Here is a 23,504-nt window from a genome sequence, read left to right on the forward strand (position 1 = left end):
TGCATCATAAATGGTGAAAAGGAGATTCCATTCCATGGTATCTATCAATAGTTTACTGGTTGATTTCCTCGTATTATGCTGTTGTAAATGGAGGTTGATAGATGATGTGGAACTAATTAGATTAAAATATTAGACATTATAACAATAGGCTTAATGATTCCCTGTGATACATATCGGATTTAATGATGATCGCTTGTGCCAATGAAGCATAAATATTTAAATCTTAATTGTTAATAATAAAATTTTTAATAATATTTTATCTATTTTTATATGAAATAAAATTGGCATTTTACGTAAAACAGTTCTTATTATTCTTTTTCATTACTTTGAAAAAAATATTCTTTTGCCACCACCTTCAGTGTCGCATGCCCTTCCGATCCCTTCGAGAGAGGAGGGGAGGGAGACGATAGGGAAGGACGAAAGCAACGATGAGGGTGATGATAGAGGGGTATTTTAGTGCCCCCAAGTAAAAAGCCAATTAGGGAGGCACCATTGAGTACAAACCATATAATAATTTTTTTTTTAGGTAAAATGTCTAAATAAAATTTAAAGTTCAAACTAACGAGTGGTATGTGATGGTCAGTGTAAATTAGAGTTACACACACACACTCTCTCTCTCTGATTCTGATTTGAGAACTGCATTTGGTTGTTTTGTTTGCCAACAGCAGCAGCAAAATGATAGCCACATCAAATGTAGTGTAGGATAGTTTAGGGATGACAACTAAATAAGTAAAAAGTTCTCACACGATAGAAGAAACGAATTCAAATATTGAATACCCTTTGAACCAAAAAATATGTCAAGGAGCAAAGATTTTGAAACTTTGACATAGACATCTTTCATCCAATCTCAATATTGACTGTAAATTCCCCAAGCGGTCAAAACCGAGACAATATATTCAAGTATGCATTTTACATAATACACTTTTTTTTTATCTAACATCCTTACAGTAAATACTTCCCTTAATTTGGACAATTTATGATACAACAAAGAGAATCCCCCCCCCTACTGGATTTAAGGTCACAGCTTTTACTGTCGCTTTGAAGAACAGTGTACCTTCTGAATCACCAACCAATCTACGATGCTGCCTGTGCTGCACCGATGGGGTTGGCATCAGTATCGGCCCCCTTCCCTCTTGAATCCTTCCTCATTGAACCATCACCTTGTTGTTGACTCTTCGACAACACCGGTTGAAACTGCAACAGCATAGCATTAAGCATAAATCAACAACCGCAAAGTAACAAGAAGAAAAAAATCATCACAGAGCTTGTCGTCAAAGAGAACCTGGTAAATAGAATAGATCACATTTCTGCGGATTTGGGCCATCATTTCTAGGAAGAGATTGTATCCTTCTAGTTTGTACTCGATGAGAGGATCTCGCTGTGCGTATCCCCTCAAGCCAACAGCTTGCTGGACAAATTTGATTGCTTGAAGATGCTCTTTCCATAGTCTGTCGATATTGGTTAAGATCAGGAACCTCTCGGCTTCTTTCATCAACCCTGGTGCTTGTTTCTCCACTATTTCCTGAAAGTAGGATTAATTGAAACATTATGAGAATTTGCAGCAGCAGAAATATACAATCAGGTAAATAATAGATCTGCTACACAATAGTCAAATAGGCCAAAATAACAACACAAGCCATTTCAAACAGAGTTCTTATGTTTCTTTTAATCTTTTTGAAGAAAAGTTTGACAGCTCTGCATTTAGGCCTCATAAACAAAAAATGAAAAATAAAAACATGTTCCAACAAGGCGTAAATCAATCCATGTTGGGCAAGTTCTTTTCTTGGTGCACATCCTTGAACTTAACTAATGTATGACGTATCATAATATCTTAGACTGCTCTAGCTAAAGATGCGTGACTTCCCATATATGAAATTTTGGGATACAACTAAGATACCAACCATCTTTTGGAAGTATGCTTCACGTCCTCGATACCGAAGATACTCCCGCAAATCCTCGTAGCTTGGACATTTACTTCCTACCAACTCCGGTGTAAAATCATTCAAAAGGTAGCAGTATCTGCCAATTGGATATTTTGTAAGTCAGGTGTAGGTAAAGAAAAATTCACACAAACATAAAAGACACCATGTCCATATATAGGAACGTACTGTTGAACTTTTGCAATCAGCTTCTCAAGATCCCAGTTCTCCTTGGGGGTGTCAGGACTGATATTTGCCTAAGCATTTAAGAAAAGATAAAAATTAGAATAACTATAAAAAATAAAAAAAGATATAATTGAACAACTAAAATGAAAGCAATACATTCATGTATCTTATTGGAATGACATTAAAAGTTTCACATCTTCAACCACCATTAATATAGAATGGGTCAAAATTATGTCTTGATTCAAAATTATTACCTCCAAGATGTCATCCATCGTCAATTCAGCATATTCTATAATAAGTGACTGTAGGTTATCAGATATAAGGGCCCTTCTTCTTTCTGCATAAACACGATCTCTCTGACTATTTAGCACCTCATCATACTCGAATAACTGCTTTCTGATATCAAAGAAGTAATTCTCAACCTTCCTTTGAGCCTCATCTAGTGCCTTTGTTAGCATTGTTGATTCAATTGGCAGATCCTCAACCCTGAAAGCTCGCATCAAACCCTACATTGTCCATGTAACCAAAGCTTAAAGCCTTAACAAGCGTTCTAAATAAAACCATTATTTACATGGAGTGCAAAGTTATATTAGCTTGGAAAAAGAGAAAAAAACATAAAATATATTAAAAAGGAGAAGTAAGAATGACCTATATAACGACATACGTTTAGTTGTCAAATTGCCTTCTCCATTAGGTTGACAATCAAAACTCGACTTTATCATGAAACAATAAGTTTACAGTAGTATACTATAATAATTCTATCAGAAACACAGGAAAAATGCATAGTAGGTCCATTCAAATATATATAGACAGCTTATCGAAGACACGGCTGACATGCTTGATGTGCATTATGCATTTGTATGATTCAAAAGTCAGAAAAACAAATAAGTGAATTATGTATAGGGTGTGGGTGTAACGTTTGCCATGCTCTTCTATACAGATTAACTTCCAGAGTTCCCCTTAGCTTCTGTAATTCACTCTTTATGTGCACATCAGATAAGTCCAATCATATATACAGGGTGTGAGAAGTGACAGAAGACTTTATTGTCGCAGCCCTAATCATGGACTTTATCTAGAGTCTAAACGAGTAGGCTAGGATCATGCATGATATTTGGAATTTCATGAGTTTGAAATGTGGTTCTGCTATATACTGCTACAACGAATCAACTGAATGGTAATGCAACAATAGACAATGACAGTATGAGTACCTAATGCTTATTAGCAGCTTTTGTAAGAACCTTCCTCTATGAAGCCTTAATCAATTTCTTCTCTTGGTATACTCTATAAAAGATATGCAAAAAGATATTACAGACTGCAAGACCTCAAACTGTGACCAACAGAACCTCAATGGTGATTCTCTCTCTTCCCCCAGAGTTGTGCTTGTTTGGAACTTCAGGGGAGAGGATTTGGCCAAAACCGAGAAACTGTTTTTAACATTGGTTGAATCTGCCATGAACCTTATCAACTCAAGGCTTCTGATTTACGCTGACCAATTTTTATAGAAAACTAAAGCATGATTAGATATTATGGTAAATATGCTAATGACTCCAAGAGATTACCCAACTAGGGTGACAAGTACAAGACACCCTGCTAGAATATAATAAAGGGCGATTCTAGTGCTCTTCAGTGGATGATAGATAATGGGAAAATTTTAATGATAATATATGATAAGAATGACAACAACTCCAAGGATTCGGCATCAGCAATGTACCAAACCACGATCAGACAAGAAGAAATACTACAACATATTCTATTTTTGAGGAAAATCTAATGGTTTTAGCTTTACGAAGAACAGCACCGAAGTATTATTTCATTGTGATTACGGTAATTAACCATCACTAAATAGTAAAAGCAATCTGTATTTAGCTTATTTGCAGAATGATGAGGAGAATTCTGGAAAGGTTAGTAAAGAAGTCATCAACTGCATAGCTCAGTAATAAATATATTCTCCTCTACCATTGGTGTCTCATAACTAACAGCCACCACTAGTTATCCGTTAACCAAAGTTACCTGTAGCAAAGCATATTAACTGAAAATTATGTTCAAGTACAATTGCAGCGTAGAAGTTCTGGTCATTCACATGCCAGTTAAAACACCATGTTTTCTAAAGCTAGGGATAACCATTCAAGTAAACAAGAAGAAGATGGTACCTGTATCCTGTCTCCACCAAAGACCCGGAATAAATTATCTTCAAGGCTAAGAAAAAACCGAGAGCCGCCAGGATCACCTTGTCGTCCACTTCGACCACGAAGCTATGGAAATGCAGCGAGTGAATCAGAAAGGATTAATAGCACCAGAAATGCAACATTTGTGATGTGTCTTATACATGACATGGACTGGACAACAGACAAAGGAGTCTTCTATGCTTGTATTCAGTTGATACTGAACTAATATGTGAATAGCTACAACTAAACAACAGATATAACCTCCCAAGTTCTATATTTGGCTCATGTCTCAAGCCATAACATCACACGTACAATTCCTGAAGATGTTCATGGATTTTAAAATAGTTCAATAAAAAACCATAGAATTGAAGACTAAAGCATGTTTACTAAATCCACTCTGGATTCATAGCACAAGACTAAGACATGAAAGCTTAGGCTGAACACGGAAAAAATAATATGTAACTGCACTGCAAGGGTTTTATTACCATTACATAATAACAGCATTATATGAGGTTAAATTATTGATGGAGGCCTGAATGTGTGTCCATAAACATCAATATCATTTTACACTCTGTAACCAATCATACATGTCAACCCCACCACGACTCTGGACAATATACTCCAGGCAAAATGCAAGAGAAAAGCAAGTTGTATATGAAGTAGTAGAAAATAATACAATAGAAAATTTATACCAATGCCATGTCTATTCTCTGTTTTACATATATCTTCTTTAGCTTTACCTGATTGTCAATTCTCCGTGATTCATGGCGCTCTGTCCCTACCACATGAAGCCCACCAGCAGCCACAACCTGATGATTTGTTGGTAACATCTATTAGCCAGTAAAATTTATGTAAATTTAAAATTTCATCATCAGTAAATTATAACAACTATACCTTTTTTCTTTCCTCATCTGTATAAACCTTGTATTCTTGAACAATCTTAATAAACGCATCCCTTAACTTTGCAACGACTTCATCTCTTGTGGGTCCCTGCAATGGTTGCAAGAACATTATATGTCTCTTTCCAAAAGCATTGTATCTACTAGATGTTACCAACAAATCATCAGGTTATTCTATAATACTGTAAACAGCAATTAATGGTTAAAGAAAAAAGAAAAGTTATCTAGTACTGTAAACAGCAACCTCATTTAGTACTGTAAACAGCAACCTCATTTAGTTAGGAATATTCATGTGACAGCAAACAAGTGGATTCAATTTATTGTATCTACTATCTAGTGCTGTAAACAGCAACCTCATTTAGTTAGGGATATTCATGTGACAGCAAACAAGTGGGTTCAATTTATTCTATAATATTAATTAATGGTTAAAGAAAACAGAAAAGTTATAATAAATCTTGCTAGATGTAATTTTACTCAAAAAGTTACAATAAAGAATTCTGTTGGACTAACAAATCCTCAGATAGCTTTTTGCTCAAAAACTGCATATTGCTAGGATTTACAAATGGAATGCAGTAATATTCTGTGTTGTAAACCTAGATCAGCTTTTCCTTATTACTGTTAAAATCAAGGTTTGACACATATTTCTAAATTAAATTCAACTGAAGTTTAAATCAGCACTCAAAATCATTTTAAATTCAATGTCATTAGTGCCATTGTTCACATGAAATACACCTTTTCACATGAGTAAGAGAGCCTCTCTTCTGCTTCAAGCTCAGTTAATGATCTCTGCCCCCAGGATTTGACAGCTAATTCCACTGCATCATTGGCCAATGATATTGTCTCTTTAGAGAGATCACAAGGGAACAATTTCTCATTCACCTAAGAACATCACTGAGATGAGATTCAGAAATTTCATCAGATCCCAACACTAATGGTTCAATTCATAAATGTACCTTCCAAGTCTTTCTTGGTGGAAGTTTCTTCACAGATACAAAGACACCCTCAATTGGCTTGACAACACTGTCAAATTGCATTAGATTAAAAGCAATGTCAATGACATTAGAGTTACTTAAAAATGTATAGTAGCACCTAAATCTCTTTGCAGTTTGAATGAAAGAGAGTTGAAAAAAACTACAGCCTTACAAACTAATAAAAACTAAGTTACTAAGATGAGAATATGCATACAAGAGAACCCAGCAAGTTAACAAGTTATATACTAGTATAACAAAGATGTTACCTGGCTAATGCACAGGACAAATATAAAAATAGAATACACTTTTTCATTCTTGAGTATCAAAACAATGTTTACAAGAACCAGAACCATAGATACATGAAAAGAAAAAAACATAATTATCTGCTGACAAAAAGAAAAAAAAGCATATTATAAAATATTTAGAGGAAATTACAATCCTCTGATATAAGATGGACTACTATAACAAGCATGCTTTATCTCAAAGTTTTTTATTAAGTTGGCAACTACACTAAACAAACCAGAAATATATTTATAAGTACCTTGGCATAAGTATCTCACGAAGCTTTAACCTTGCCATGAATTCAGAATTACCTCCAAGTATAATATCTGTTCCACGACCTGCCATATTAGTGGCAATTGTCACCGCACCAAGACGTCCACTCTGTGCTACTATTTCTGCTTCCCTCTCAACATTTTCTGGCTTTGCATTGAGGACCTTAAAATGAATAGCAGTTCAGAAGAAGAATTGAAATGCTGAGACAAGCATAAAGTTGATTCATTTTTATTAATAGAATAAAAGTAGTAAACTTTTTTTCGTTTCCTTTTTGTAGCAATCAAATTTAAAAAAAAAAGATCAAGTAAATGATAAAACACTAAAGAGCAAATGAGTCATAACAAAAAGTAATCAAGTTTCGGATATCATGTTACTCAAAATTTATAATATGGAAAGAGAAGCACACTCCAGGAACATGTTTTGACTTTCAAGATACATTCAAGAATTCATCAATTTACAAATCTGCATGTAAATTATTTTGTACACAATCTTTCTGATATTTCATCCAGCCAATAGGATATACTACTTATGCCATGTCTCAAACTAATTTTTCTCATACCAAAGAGTTCTAATTGATGCTATTGACAAGACAATCTAACTATTTCAGAAACATTAAGCAGGATAAACAATGTATGTTTAGTCTTCTATATTTAGATTAAATTTAAATGCATCTTCTCCTTAGATATTGTATCCTTCTGCATTGACAAATGCGTACATTGTCATAGACCATCCAAAAGCCAACCAAGGTATGCTACCACTCAAGGTTTGCCGTACCGGTCCGACAGGCTAACGGTACGCGGACCGCCCTGTACCGGTCCGCCCGTACCGAGCACTGTAGCAGTGCACTGTAGCACTGTAGCACTGCTACAGTGCTAGGTACACCTGGGTGTACCGAGCGGTATACCGTATCGTACCGGTACCGAGCCCGGGTCGAAACGCCGGTACGGTACGGTACGGCGAACCTTGCTATCACTGTCCTTAATGTCACGTTACTTTGTAAGCAATCTTTCAAGGAAGACATTTTTTTTTTCAAATCTTGATAAATTGAGCCTTAAATGCACAAGTGTTATATAAATCTAAACAATAAAAGTAAAAAAAAAAAACTTGACAGTGCAATGAGTACCTCACCTCATGAGGAATTCCATCTTCATGCAATTGTTCTGACAGCGCATCACTTTGCTCCACGCTCGTTGTACCAACAAGCACAGGCCGACCAGTCTTGTGCATTCGGGATATCTCAACCACAACAGCACGCCATTTTCCTGTAGTTGCCCTAAAGACAACATCTGACTCATCCTGAAAAGATCAAGAAAAAGTTTTCAGGTCAGGAAAGAAAAGCGTCAGTACCTGTAGAGATGCAAATGTGTTGGGCCTAACTATTGGACCAACAAGCCAAACAATACATGGATCATTATCTGTGACACATCGGATTGGGTTGGGTCATAATAAAATTATGGAATGTTATTTAATATACGCGTATTAAAACGCAAGAAAACAGGACATATCAAAATGAATATACTTTATGTCCTATCAAATCTCATAAATTGTGGTAAAGATTATACTTAATTTGTTTCCTAATGTAAAACTTAATCACCTGCCAGTCTCTCTACCTGTGACATTAAGCAACCTCATCATCTACCAAAAGCCACATGCATGTTTCATTTGCTCTCAATTTTTGGTGAGAAAATGCTGTTGTCCAACTCTACTTCTCCTACTTAGTCCAACTCTAAATTTTGGACTTGAAACTTTGGCATTCGACAAAGTTCGGGGTTCTCTCCAAGGATTGTAATTTTAGTCTGTATTGATGTACCGAGCCCTGCTCAGTACGATACATACCAAGGCATATCGATAGTATACCAAGGCATCCCGACGATACACCTCATCAAAAAACAATCTCCAAAAATACTTTAAAAAAAAAATTATAATTTTTAATTAGAAATTAATATAAATTTAGTATAATTTTAGCAAAAATAATGTAAATTGACATAATATCGATCAAATTTCCAGTAAATCATCGTTAAAACCACTAATCACAATACTAAAAAACTTAATTAAAACCTAATAAACCTATTATACCATCACAAACATATGATCCAATCCTTAATATGTATGAAATATAAAGATTTGACTTATTAAGTGTTTAATTTTAAAAAAATCAATATTAAACATACTAATCATAACATTAAAGACCTTAATTACTTCTTAATTAATACTATTCTACCATAAAAAATATATCAAACAACATATTAGACATGAAGTCAACCACCACATAGAATAGGCTTAATCATCTCATAAATCATTAAATATCTAGAAAGATAATACATACCTCTTGATTAGAGTGTTCTTCCTCTTAATCCTCCTAAATTAGCCCCCTAAAATTGATCCACTCCATAAATTATATCTTTGTTGAGTTTAGAAAAGTGAAAATGTGATAATAAGAGAGAGATATAAGTGAAAAAGAGTTTGGGAGAGTTTAATAGACTGAAAAAGTGAAATGAGTTGAAAGAGAGGAGTGAAAAGGATTTAAAAACTTTTTTCTAAGCTTTAAACGGTCAAAAAAGAGTTTGAGAGAGTTTAAGAGACTGAGAGAGTAAAATGAGTTGAAAGAGGGGAGAGACAAGGATTTAAAAACATTTTTCTAAGCCTCAAACGGTCAATTTGACCGTTTAAAATAGGGCAATCTCAGCCCTTAATCGGTAACGATCGAAAATCCGACTGTTACAGCCCGGTACAGACCCTGTATCGCTCGATACAAGGTCAAGTGACCGGTACCGCCAGACAGAGGGCGGTTCGCATATTGGTATCCTGTCAGACCGGTACATACTACCTATATCGGGTGATATGCATCGGTACAACAAACCTTGGTTCTCTCTCTCTCTCTCTCTCCTCACTTTAATGTGCATATTTGAGATCCACATCAACTAAGGAAGGATGCAAGCATCTACAACTCATCTAGTGTCTTCCAACATGTCATCTAATGTTAGGTCAGGTCTGGTCTACCCTATATTAAGATTTAAGGGTTGGGCTAAGGTCAAAATATTATAATAAACTATGAAGCATTGGATTGGGCAGGGTCTGGGCTTCCTCATATGATTCTTTGGTTGGATCCAGAGTGACCTGGGACTCCTCTAGATCTCGATCCATTGACATCCTTAAATACCTGAGAGCTGAGTCAGCAAATATAAAGATCATCTTTTTCTTGAAAAGAATTAGAAAAAGGTGACTTCCACATTAATCAGCATTCAGCAATAAGAATGAGTTTTTTGTCCTAAGTTGCTCTAATGATACAAGGTGTTGCTTTAAAAATCTATATGACATTTTACAAACCTTTCCTGATTTGCAGCTTATATATTTCTTGAGGTTACAGAGAGACATAAAGATACAACAAGCAAGCTAAACAACATAAGTACAAAACTGTACCATTATATCTCAGGAACTTCTATCCAGGGTGCTGCGTGTGCGACATAGAATTATACTTTTTTTTCTATTTTTACACTCCTCACTACCAAATTTGGAAAATTAATCTATATGTCCTAGTTATGGGGAGCATCTCAATGTGAACATAACTGCAATGTTTAACTTGTGAAGATAATTCTACATGACCTTTTTTCCTAGTGAAATTGCCACTCAGGACAATTCTACAAATCAATAGAATGTTGTGCTCAACTGCTCATTCTGAAAACGGATCACCATTCCTGTCTCTTGCACACTTTATAATGATTTTGAGAAGGCTTATACTTGTGAATCTTTAGATATCAAGCATACTGATGCAATTTAAACATGTTTTACATGCATCAGATGTCAAATAATTTACATAATGCAAACAATTAATTTATAAAGCTCAACTTTCAAAGTCAAACAGAGATGTCCTTGTAGTTACAAGTTGACTTGATTTAACGAAACAACCAACATGCCTAATACTTTCATGTTGCATAGAGCTAGAAAAGCTCAAGAAAGCAAAGAACAGTGCTGCTAGCCAAGGTTTAAAATTTTGGCCCAGTGCTGATACCAGTCCCCGACCGGACCAGTAAGAAGCTGATATAGATTGATGTAGTAATGCCTAGTACGGGTAGTTATTGCCCAAACCATAGATTGAGGGAGTAGAGAAGATGAGGAGGAGAAGAAGAGGGAAGGCAGATGAGGAGAGCCAGTGGAGGAGGCAGAGTATGAGAAGGAGGTGGAGGAAGAGGAAGAGGAAGATGCAGCGGATGCAGTGGCAGTACAGCAGTGCAAAGGAGATGACAATTATAGGTGGGGAGGAGGAGGCGAAAGCAACGAGGAGAGTGAGCATACATGAAAGAAAGAAAAGAAAAAAAAAAAGGACAGCTGTGGCAACAGTTAAAAAAATCATATGGTATAACCACCAGTCTGCTTCCGACCCATTAAACCCAGTATGATGAGCTTATCAGGTGGTACAGCCTATGCTGGACAAACCAAGCAAATATTGCCTGGTCCATATAAACCTTGGTGCTAGCTACTCATTGCTGGACTTGTCAATTGTCATACTGAAAGAAGTAAGAAACCAACACAACCTGTATACCAACTCATACATACATATTGAATACTGTTGCCAGTAGCCCAACTTCTACACAATCAGGTTTCTGACTAAATGGTGGACTAACATATTTGCAGCTTCAAGCAATAGACAACTACTTTGAAGAGGAGAAAGTAACAATTACAGTATGGTGGTTACATGCAAAAACAAAGTGCAAGTGAATCAGTACCTTTCTTATCATTGGCTTGTTTGTTGGAACAATTGAAACCTTCAGCTTGTATATGCTCTCAAACTCTGCACTCTCAGTTGCTGCAGTGCCAGTCATGCCACAGAGTTTGGGAAACTAAAAATTATATAAAACCAATGTTAGCCCATTCGATGCTGTAACTAAAACCAACATTCTTGACTACATAAGAGCTTCTCCAGTTAGCATGTCTTATCAGAAAATTTTCTTCATAAGAAATGACCTAGAGCACGAATATGTTAGGACTCTAGCTTAGAGAGTCCTAATTGAGAGGGACATTTATGTAAAATTGTTAGGACTCTAGCTAGGAGAGTCCTAATTGAGAGGGACATTCTGTTAGGACTTTAGTTAGGAGAGTCCTAATTGAGAGGGGCATTCATGTAGGAGGTTTTTTCTTAGAGAAGAATTAAGAGTTGTAAAGGAATAGGAGTCTTAAGAATTAGGAGTTGTAAAGGAATAGAAGTCTTAAGTAGGAGTCCTATTAGGAGTTGGTTAGAAGTAGGAGTCTTGTGTAGGAGTCCTATTAGGAGTTAGGGTTTAAAAGCCCTATAAATAGTCATGTATTCCTCCTCTTTTCATAAGCAATAGATGAATCTTTTTTGCAGCCTTTGAGCAGCAACTTGGAGGGAGGAACCCCTATAGAGTTCCAAGGAGGCCGATCCCCTAAAGAGATCAACCCCAAGTTTAGAATCTGCAAGGGTTCTAACACATGGTATCAGAGCAGCGTTCTTGGCGTCTCGCTGCCCTTCCACAGCCATCCATCAACCCTCTACAACCATCCAAAGCAATTCCCACAATTGCTTAAAAGATCTTCACCGTATTCCGCCATCATCTCCACCACCGCAGATCATTCTTTGATCTCCCCGTGAATTGCAACAGGTTCTGGTTTCCTACCTTACTGCTGCTGCAATTTAGTTATCCTTATTCAAAAATCCAAAAAAAAAAAAAAATTGTTCCTATATTGCTGCATAAACTTTTCGTCACAAAGTATTCATCTCTACGACGAAAGATACATTGCAGAATTCCAACCGCATAGCACCATCTGTTTGATCTTGCTACTGTACTTTTTCTATCCAAATTTCTACGAAATTTTTATGACATCTTTGACACTTCCTAACAGTGGATTTCCCTTTGGTTTCATCAAAAAATTCTCAATATAAACTACTGATCTTTTATGTCCAATCTGCTGCACTTGAATTGCAGAATTCAAGCCGCATAGCACCATCTGTTTGATCTTGCTACTGTGCTTTTTCTATCCAAATTTCTACGAAATTTTTATGACATCTTTGACACTTCCTAACAGTGGATTTCCCTTTGGTTTCATCAAAAAATTCTCAATATAAACTACTGATCTTTTATGTCCAATCTGCTGCACTTGAATTGCAGAATTCAAGCCGCATAGCACCATCTGTTTGATCTTGCTACTGTGCTTTTTCTATCCAAATTTCTACAAAATTTTTATGACATCTTTGACACTTCCTAACAGTGGATTTTCCTTTGGTTTTATCGAAAAATTCTCAATATAAACTACTGATCTTTTATGTCCAATCTGCTGCACTTGAAAATCTATGCTGCAGAAAATTTCAGATGCATATCATTGCCTTAACCCATCTATTTGCAATCTTTTTTGAATGAAATTTCTTATACACTTCATAGATCATCTTGGCTTTCATCTAAGATTGATCTATTAAGAAATTCATCTCTAAAAACGATTTTATGTTGTTGCAAATTTTCATCGTAACCCGCTGAAATTTTTCGACGACAATTCTGCAATTGCAACTTGCACCAATTTCCTTGCTGTTATACTGCCGAAATTTTCTTGATTAAATTAGATATCCTTGCTGTCATATAAACTGTGATTTTGCTATCAATTCCCTCCTCAATTCTCTTAAGTTTTTGGTGGAAATTACGTCGAGAAACCGTTGTTTCTTCGACGACAATTCTACTCTTACAAGACAGCACATACTTGCTGCACCTTCTAAGGATTTCTGTCAAACCTTTGCTACCATCTACCACAGATCCAAAACTTTCATCCACAACCCTAAAACTCTGCCAAACCACACCCTCAAACTGTACCCAAAATAGCCACAAAACAAGCCTAAACCGCAGCCTACATCCACCAATCCACCAACCCTTTCAACCATCACTTCTCTCAACCTATACATGCCTTTAACCCAACAACAAAAGAGAGATTTTGGGGCATATACTATGGCATCTAAGGAGGCAATCAATGCTAAGTTCGAAGCCTTGGAGGTGCGAATGGAGGATAAGATTCAGATGCTCTTTACCGAACTCAGATTGGGCCGACCACTAAGCCCGAAGAAATCATATCAAGGAGAGAGCTTTGCCCAATCACACCAAGCCCGAAGAGATGACTTCCAAGGGAGGGGAGGCTATGTGACTGACCCCAACTATCCATGCATGAGAGTGGACTTCCCTAGATGGGAAGAAGGAGACCCGATTGGTTGGATCTCGCACGCGGAGCGATATTTTCGGTACCACAAAACCGCGGATGTATCTATGGTGAAAATTGCAGCTATACATCTTGAAGGGGACGCTATACAGTGGTTTGAACAGTTTGAACATACTTATGGAGTCCTTTCATGGCAACAATTCAAAGAAGGACTGCTGATCCGCTTCAGACCAACCGATTACGAGAATATTGACGAACAACTAGCAAAGATCCGACAAACCTCCACCGTTCAGGAGTACCAAACCAGGTTTGAAAGGTTATCTAATCAAAATCATGATTGGTCTCAAAAACAGCTATTGAGGACCTTCATTGAGGGCTTGAAGCCGGAGATCCGAGGAGAAGTTAAAGCGCGACAACCGTACACGCTTATGGCAGCCATCTCTTTCGCACGACATCAAGAGGAGCAATTGAACCATGAAGCTCGGAGGACTAGGGTCGCTACTCAACCAGTAATATTGAAGCCCTTAGCCCCCCCTACTGTCGACAAAGTCCCTACACCAAAGAGGTTAACAAGAGAAGAGCTTCGGGAGCGATATGCGAAGGGGTTATGTTGGCATTGTGACGAGCCGTGGAGCCGTGAGCATCGCTGTAGTAAAGGGGGACTTCTTATGATTGAACCGATAGAAGAAGAGGCCATTGAACATTCAGAAGAGAACTTTGAACATAAAGAAGATGTAGAAGAAGAGCCACAACCGACTGACGTTACAATACACGCACTAGCCAGCTACTCAAACCCGCAAACGATGAAAGTTGGAGGCCTTCTCAAACAACAACCGATCACTGTTCTCATCGACACGGGCAGTACTACTAACTTCCTAAATAGTATGCTTGCTGTTCGGATAGCATTACCTATCAAGAATCGCTACAGGTTTGATGTTAAGGTCACCGACGGACGGATTTTGAATTGTGATCGTAGGCGTCCGCAGGAGAAACTATTGCTGCAGGACCAAGAGATAATTGCAGATTTCTTCCTTCTCCCTCTTAACAATCATGAGGCTATGCTCAGAATTAAATGGTTGACGACATTAGGTGATATTTCCTGGAATTTTATGAAACTAATTATGAAATTTTACAGTAAGGAGAAACAGGTGACATTTCACGGGAAACATGGGGGCGACATAACAATGATTTGCACACAACAAATGGAGAATGTTTTGCATAAAGCATGCAGCAACTTTTTGGTACAACTTGAGCAGCAAACTAAGGGAGAGCCAATAGAATTTGAAGATCCAAATCTACTTCCTTTGCTTGCTGAATTTTCAAATATATTTGACGAACCGCGTAACCTACCTCTTACCCGTCGGCATGATCATTGTATAACTATTCTTCCAGGCAAATCTTCAGCAAATACTTAGCCATATCAGTATTTACATCTCCAGAAGGATGAAATAGAAAGGATTGTAAAAGAGATGCTCGAAACAGGAGTTATTCGGCCAAGTTGCAACCTCTACTCTTCACCGGTGCTACTTGTACACAAGAAGGACGGAACATGGAGAATATGCGTTAATCACCGAGCTCTCAATGCCATATCCATCAAGGATAAATACCCTATTCCAGTAGTAGATGAATTGCTAGATGAAAGGGAGCACAAATCTTCACAAAGATGGACCTTCGATCCGGGTATTATCAAATACGAGTGTACGAAGAAGTCATACCGAAAATCGCCTTTCGAATACACAACGGCCACTACGAATTTTTACTTTCTTCAACAAAAGGTGGGATATCTTGGGCATATCATATCAGAGGAAGGTGTGACGGTGGACCCCTTCAAAATTGAAGCAATGCAAAACTGGCCTACCCCGAGAAACATAAAATTGCTACATGACTTTCTGGGTTTAACATGCTACTACCACAAGTTCGTGAAAAACTATGGAAAGATCAGTGTACCACTTACTTCCTTACTGGAAAAAGATGTCTTCCAATGGTTGGACAGAGCCTCCGTTGCCTTCGACAAACTTAAGGCAGCCATGACGACGACGCCGGTGCTAACACTACCAGATTTCAACCGACCCTTCATTATTGAGGCCGACACATCTGGAGTTAGAATTGGAGTCATTCTCATGTAAGATGGTCGACCACTCGTATACACTAACAAGGCATTATCTTCCTCTCATCAAAATAAGTCAACATATGATAAGGAGATGCTTGCCATTGTGCGCGCAGCAACGAGGAGGAGACCCTACTTGATTGGTCGACGATTTCAAATTAAATTCGACTATAAAAGCCTCAAGCACTTTTTGGAGTGAAAGATATCATCCCCTGAGCAGCAAAAATGGGTAACAAAACTTCTTGGATTTGATTATGAAATAACTTACAAAAAGGGGAATGAGAATGTTCTTGCAGATGTGCTTTCGCAGCTACCTGAGCAAGTTGAATTTTCGGTCGTTTTACTTCCAACCAGCGACTTCCTTGAGGATATTAAGATAGAATGGCAGGAAGATTCAGAGACTAGTAAGATTATAAAAAAATTAGAGGAAGCACCAAGCTCCGTGGCTCATTACAATTGGGACTCAAAAGAATTACACTATAAGGGATGCATTATGCTTATGACAAATTCTACTTGCATCTTCACAAGCAGATTTTGGACAAAGTTATTCCATATGCAGGGTACTAAATTGAAAAGGAGTACGACATATCACCCACAAACCAACAGTCAGACGAAAGTTTTAAATAGGTGATTGGAGACAACCCAAAGCAACCCACCAAATATGACTACCCAAAGAGAACTCCAGACCCAGCCAAGTGCCATTATTGATCGACGGATCGTGACTCGACGACGACGACCCACTAATGAAGTGCTAATACAGTGGGCGAACCTACCAATAGAAGATGCCACTTGGGAGAACTATGACGACTTGAAGATCAAATTCCCAGAATTCACGAATCATCAACCTCGAGAACAAGGCTGATTTGAAGAGGGCGGGTCTGTTAGGACTCTAGCTTAGAGAGTCCTAATTGAGAAGGACATTTATGTAAAATTGTTAGGACTCTAGCTAGGAGAGTCCTAATTGAGAGGGACATTCTGTTAGGACTCTAGTTAGGAGAGTCCTAATTGAGAGGGGCATTCATGTAGGAGGTTTTTTCTTAGAGAAGAATTAGGAGTTGTAAAGGAATAGAAGTCTTAAGAATTAGGAGTTGTAAAGGAATAGAAGTCTTAAGTATGAGTCCTATTAGGAGTTGGTTAGAAGTAGGAGTCTTGTGTAGGAGTCCTATTAGGAGTTAGGGTTTAAAAGCCCTATAAATAGTCATGTATTCCTCCTCTTTTCATAAGCAATAGATGAATCTTTTCTGCAACCTTTGAGCAGCAACTTGGAGGGAGGAACCCCTATAGAGTTCCAAGGAGGCCGATCCCCTAAAGAGATCAACCCCAAGTTTAGAATCTGCAAGGGTTCTAACAGAATATCAGTTTCACCTGAAGAAAGAAGTTCTGATAGCTAATTGATGCGAGTGTGATGGTCTCATTCTGGATTGGTAAACCTTCTTTTGCTTCGACTGCCTGATGAAGACCATCACTCCACCGTCTGCCCTGCCAAAAACACGAGAGGAATTAAATCTAAAGACTATGCATCCATGAATGCATTTAAAAATGAGTGTTTCTAGAATAAGTAGAAGATACGAAAAATAAAGAAAGAGAACTATATTTCAGAAGTGAACTGAAATCAGTGTTTGAGAACAAGTAAATCAGAAGGAAAGAACCATATTCAGAAGTGATACAACTGAATTACATTAAACATTCTATATTTACAAAGAACCCCATCAGTTCAGAATATAATGTTCATGGTGGAAGACCCATTTTGTTAACTGCATCATATATTGAATAACAAACTGCAATAATATTGCAGTTTGACCACATTAATTTAAGAAGCCAACAGAAATAACGATACAACAGGCTTGCTTGATTAGATACACCATGCAAACAAAGGAAAGATAGTTATGATTAATCAAATAACTTATCAGTATGATACTTGTAACATTAAATCACAAATTTCCTCTAGTCTATATCAGACGTGATCATGAAACTCAGGACCAGTTCTTTACCTGGTTGAACAATCAACAGCTGTGCTTCCAACTTAGTTCTGTTGCATCATGCTCCTATACTCGAATAACTTGTACATAGAATTCTTATAAACATTGATAAACAAAGAAAAGAGATGGGGTTGACATAGTATCTATGCTGTCTAAACTTGAAAACCATCTAAAGAACTCAAAAATGTTCTGGTCACCTGTTTCAGTTCCTTCAATCTCGCCTAAAATTATAACACATTTCATACAAGACATAATCATTTATGGTTACATTAGAATTCACTATCCACTCAGCAACGACAACAAGAACAGTATACTCACTTGCATTACTCGGCCTGTGAACTCATCCACAATAAGAACTTCCTTCCCACGTACAATATAATTGACATCTCTAAGGAAGAGTTCCTTAGCTTTAATTGCATTTAGAACATATGAAGCCCATTGTTCACGAGGATCATAAAGATCCTTTATATCCAATATTTCTTCAGCATCCTCATAACCTTGTTCTGTTAGTAAAATGGTTTTCTGTTTTTCATCAACCTAAAAGGGAACAAGCAATATAAGAAATAAAAAATTATAAAAAATTTGGATCAAAAATTATCCAGGAGCATGAGTTAAAAAGATAAAACTATATCAGGATATTAAAGAAATGAAATTTCATAGGCGATCAAGATCATTTTCCATACTGTATAATGAATATCTCGCTCAAAAGCAGCTGCAATTTTTGCTGCTTTATAGTACCGATCACTTGGCTTTTCAGCAAGGCCTGAGATGATCAGTGGTGTTCTTGCTTCATCAATAAGAATAGAATCAACCTCATCAATCACACAAAAGTTGAAATCCCTTAAGACAAGCTCATCAACAGTCTGTGAATATGAAGTGAAAACATCATCAAGAAAGAGGTATTAAACAAATGCAAAGCATGATAACCCAAATTATTAAGTCAATAAATATACTTTCTTTGGAATTGAAATTAATAGAACAACAGTTTAAGACTAAAATTATGCATAAGAAATGATAATCTAACCATTGCAAGGTTGTCCCTTAGATAATCAAATCCAAGCTCACTGTTTGTGACATATGTAATGTCACATAAGTAGTTTTCTCTTCTTTGCTCACTTGTCATATTTTCTGCCAACACAAGACAAAAAAATGTTCACAATAAGAAGAAAAGAATTACAGAACTTCATCATAGAAGATTTGCATTTTAAGATTTATTAAAAATTTTCTCAACGACTCAACATACGAAGAGAAAATGACAATAGGTTAGAGCTTAGTGTAGGCTTTGCAAGTTAATCCATGACCATCAATAAAACAAATAATTAAAAAAATCCAATAAGATTAGCCTATGGTAAGGAGTTTTAGAAGCAAATCAAATTCAGAAATGTGAAAGAGTGTCTCTCTAAGAATGCATACCTAGTTTGCACATTTTCTTATTCTTCACTGAGATCTTATGGGTCCTGGATAATGAACTCCTCTTATTTAAGTTTAAACAAAAATTGGAGTACAGTGTAAAGACAAATATAAACATATCTTTAGAGAAGTCTAACCATTTGCATTGAAAGGAAAACCACAGAACATGTAAAAATTCAACTGACTTAAGTTTCAGATATCAACCATTCACCTCGATTCAGATGACAAGTTGAACCAAGATGGATACAAGACAATTAGATCAGATCATGAGAATGAACAGACAATGAGAAGATGGATGCAAGACAATTAGATCAGATCATGAAAATGAACTGACAAATGAGAACACAACGTACGTTGGATCAGGCCAACCTGCAGTCCAAGAAATCGTGGAACTTGACCGACCCATTCACAATCCCGTCTTGCAAGGTAATCATTCACGGTAACAACATGCACTCCTTTCCCACTTAACGCATTCAGATAAGCTGGCAAAACAGCCACAAGCGTTTTTCCTTCTCCAGTCCGCATTTCTGCGATTTCTCCCTTGTGTAGAACCATGCCACCTACATGTGCAAAAACATATGAAAAATAAGCCACACCTAAATAGAAGTTATTCTTATTCTCAAATCAAAGAAGCTTAATTTCATTTTAAGATTGCAATAGGTCCAGTCAATCAATGCAGCTTTTCAAAGAACAATTCTCCCCAGCCTAATCGCCCAGCACCAGTGTAGAATTACATATAATTGACTATAAGCACCAACATTTATCAAGTAGATTACTCACAACATACATCAAATAGAGTATATAAATTAAAGGAGGAACTAAAAAGTTAGTATAAGTATAGTCAATGGATTTAGACCTATAGATGTTATAGTTAGAAAAGGTGAGACAATTAGTATAAGTTTGCTAAGAGAGACAGAGGGAGGCACGAAAAGGCTTGTTTTAGAAATTACAAATAAAGATTAGCTAATGATATAACTTTGTACAAATCTTGATAGTAGTAGAAGACCCATGTGATTAAACCCAAATAGTTGGGATGTCAGTTTGTTGTTGTTGTTGTTATTGTTTTATAGCCAACAAGTTGATGCCTAAAACTTCCATACAAAAAATGTAAGAAGCCAATCTGCTATCGTCAACAGGTGAAATATCTTCTTAAAGTTCCAAGAAAAGAGCCTTCCAGATGAGTGCACATTCCACATGACGAAGTTTAATTGTATTTATTTTAGATAAAATTATGGTGGGAAGCTTCATCATTAAATATTCCCAATTCATACTACATACCTTCGACACAAATAGGCAGACAAGTAAGATGCCTTCCACAGACATATTCAGAATTACAAAATATCCAAATTATCACTGCCTAATAATATTGGTGCTGGAACAAAAGTAATCTAACAGTTACAAATAACTCAACAATTTCAGGAAATTTTTCACGAGAAAAATGGTGAAAGCATCACCTATCATTTCTCAGAAATGTGGCAATCAAATGTCAAACCAACAGGAAGTCTCTGATTCAAAAGGGTTGCCAGGAGCCTTTCTATTGACCTATTAGCACTTCAACATATACAAAGATGTGAAGCTCTACAAACATGTAAAATCTACATTTTCCTTGAAGTGGTGACATTTAATACTCGCTAAGACACCAATCCATTTTATTTGATTTCATTTTGGAAGAACATAGATACATTATTATTGGACATGATATTTAGTTGTCCAATAAAAGAGTCTAATTTGATAAATAGGAGTGGATCTCATAGCATATAATCCAACTCTTTAATGCTGAAAAAATATGCATCAAACCACAGCAATTCATTTTGCATAAAGAAGTCTCTTGTTGAACCCACGAGCACATCAAAGGACATGCATACGAAAGAAGTCTGTTAAACCACATTACACCATCAAATATGGTTATGGGTAGAACCAAAAAACAATATTATAGCAAAACATGAAAACATACCTATCAATTGCACATCAAAAGGACGCAAACCCAAAACTCTCTTCGAAGCCTCTCTTACAACAGCAAATGCTTCCTGTCAATAACTATCAAGTTAACGAATAATAAAATAAATGGTGCTCCAAGAAGGATTGAGAAAGAAATATATGAAAATTAGATCCTTGGTTGGAGATGATGTGATTCAAAACCATAAAAGTGATCAAGCGAGAAAAATAAACCCCAAAAAAAAACATGGTCTTTATAATAAACAGAACAACTATCTAATAGATCGAAAAGGAAATTGTACATTTGACTTCTCAAAGAATCATCTAATACATCCAAAGGACAAGTAAAGATAGGTATTAGAAATAGGCAACTATATTTGAACTAGCAAGGTTACAGAACTTATACACACAGTCTTTTTTAATATATGTCTTTTTCCTTATAGAAAATGAAATATGTGCACTTTTTTCTGGTAGACAAAACTGTAACTAAGAAGACTCAAGTGCCACTTTGACTTGTGATGCAGATAAAACACACTAGACAGCATTTTCCTTCTTCTGCATATCTCATTTCATGAGCAACCATTTCTTTGTGAACCCAATATTTTGAGGAAATTCTTTATGGACCCAATTAAAATAGAACTCTCTTGTGTTCTCAATTTCTAATCTAAATTTCTGAATGCCATACATCAAATAACAAGAAGACTGCGAAGAAGAAAACCCCAATGCGTTTTATAGTGAATAAAATCATGAACGATGACTTCAGCAAGATTCAAACTCTACAAGTTGGTGGATGTAAAGAAGGAGCTTACAGGCAGAAGAGAATCGAGCGGTTCATCGTTCCGCGCCCGCTCCTTCAAGAGCGACGTCCTCTCCCTCAGTTCCGAGTCCGAAAGGCGTGACATTTCGGGCTCCAACCTGTTGATCAGAGCGACAGCTTCCGAAAACCGCTGCCTGGTGCCCTCGCCGGAATCGGTGCCCTTAAAGATCCCGCCAAGCAGGCCTCCCAAGGACGCCACGGCGGCGGGAGGGCGGCGACGAGCGGGGCGGCACTTGGCCGCTCGGCGGTGGATGCCTCGCCGAAATAACGCGGCTACCCGGTCCGGCCTGAGTAAGAGGTTACTCCCGGAGAGTAGCGTCCCTTCGGTCTTGGCCACGGGGACAGAAAGAAGCAGGGAAGCGGCAGCCATCTCTTCCCGGTGGAATCCAATTGGATCAAAATCCCACTTCTCTTTTCTTCTTTTCGCCTTCTTCTCTTTGCTCCGGAGAAACGACGGGTGGGTGGCTGCTGCTCTCGGTTGTTGCCCTCTCGCAGCCACAGCAAAGCGTGCGAGGAGGATAAGATGACGCAGAGAGGGGTCTTTGTGGCGCAGAAGAGGTTTACGATAAAACCCCTACAAAAGGAAGATCTCGTAAAAGATCCTTTCTTTCTTACCCCTTCGGAAAAATTTTGCGTATATACCCCTGTAAAGTTCTCTTTTTGCCTAATTAATCCTATAATTATAAGTTTAATATATATATATATATATATATACATACTTTGATATTTAATATTCTAATAGTATAAATTAGGTTAATTATATATTATATATTAATTAATTACCTTTAGTATCTTTGGTCCCTATATTTTTAAAAGTTATATTGAAAATTTTATTTTATGAAAATAAAATATTTAATCCCGTTGTTCTAATATATTAACCTTTTTTATTTTAATATTTTACTTTTTTATAAGTAAAAAAATATAAATATTAAAATATTAAAGATATCTAAGAATAGGAGAGTATATAATTAGCTCGTATAAAATTGTGGCTGTTCAATTGAGTTCTTGCAGAGCTTGCCTAGATTCTCCAGGTGAGAAATTTGTCATATATGCCACGCCCAACAACAGCTGCTGTCATAATAATGAAATGGATGTGGGATGAAGAATCTTTCCATAAAGGTTCCATCAACTGTGGATTAAAACAGGAGATCAATATTTTTATGTAATCAGATCAGCTCCTCAGTATGTTCCGTTTCCAGTGAGTACCTGAGCATCGGATTTAGATGCTATTTGGCTACGTGGAGAAGCATCTTGAAGCACTTTTTGCTGATTCTTGATATGTTGTGCTTGTGAAGAAGAAGTGTCAATGGGAACTCAGAACTAAATCAATACAACACATTGTTTCTCCCAATCTATTACTGAAGAGATCGTATACTTTGTTGTTTAGATTCATTCAAAGATGAAAAGTT

At 36.9% G+C, this 23,504-nt stretch overlaps 1 protein-coding gene across 1 annotated transcript; it reads right to left on the reverse strand.

Annotated features, from left to right (window-relative positions):
• Positions 1 to 748: 748 nt before the first annotated feature.
• On the reverse strand, positions 749 to 22,600 carry LOC103969562 (protein translocase subunit SECA1, chloroplastic). The gene is made up of 20 exons (XM_009383131.3): positions 22,088 to 22,600; positions 21,298 to 21,370; positions 19,697 to 19,903; positions 18,958 to 19,061; positions 18,617 to 18,796; positions 18,252 to 18,470; positions 17,320 to 17,433; positions 11,420 to 11,533; positions 7,824 to 7,991; positions 6,682 to 6,857; positions 6,123 to 6,189; positions 5,902 to 6,048; positions 5,165 to 5,260; positions 5,011 to 5,079; positions 4,256 to 4,357; positions 2,360 to 2,611; positions 2,109 to 2,176; positions 1,902 to 2,019; positions 1,283 to 1,522; positions 749 to 1,194 (listed from the first exon to the last, which is right to left on the reverse strand). Exons 1-20 carry the CDS (start codon positions 22,463 to 22,465, stop codon positions 1,075 to 1,077), a joined length of 3,012 nt encoding a protein of 1,003 aa, XP_009381406.2. The 5' UTR covers positions 22,466 to 22,600; the 3' UTR covers positions 749 to 1,074.
• Between the last annotated feature and the right edge of the window lie 904 nt (positions 22,601 to 23,504).

Source organism: Musa acuminata, chromosome BXJ2-2 (genome assembly GCF_036884655.1).
Source record: "Musa acuminata AAA Group cultivar baxijiao chromosome BXJ2-2, Cavendish_Baxijiao_AAA, whole genome shotgun sequence".
Taxonomy (NCBI): Eukaryota; Viridiplantae; Streptophyta; class Magnoliopsida; order Zingiberales; family Musaceae; genus Musa; species Musa acuminata.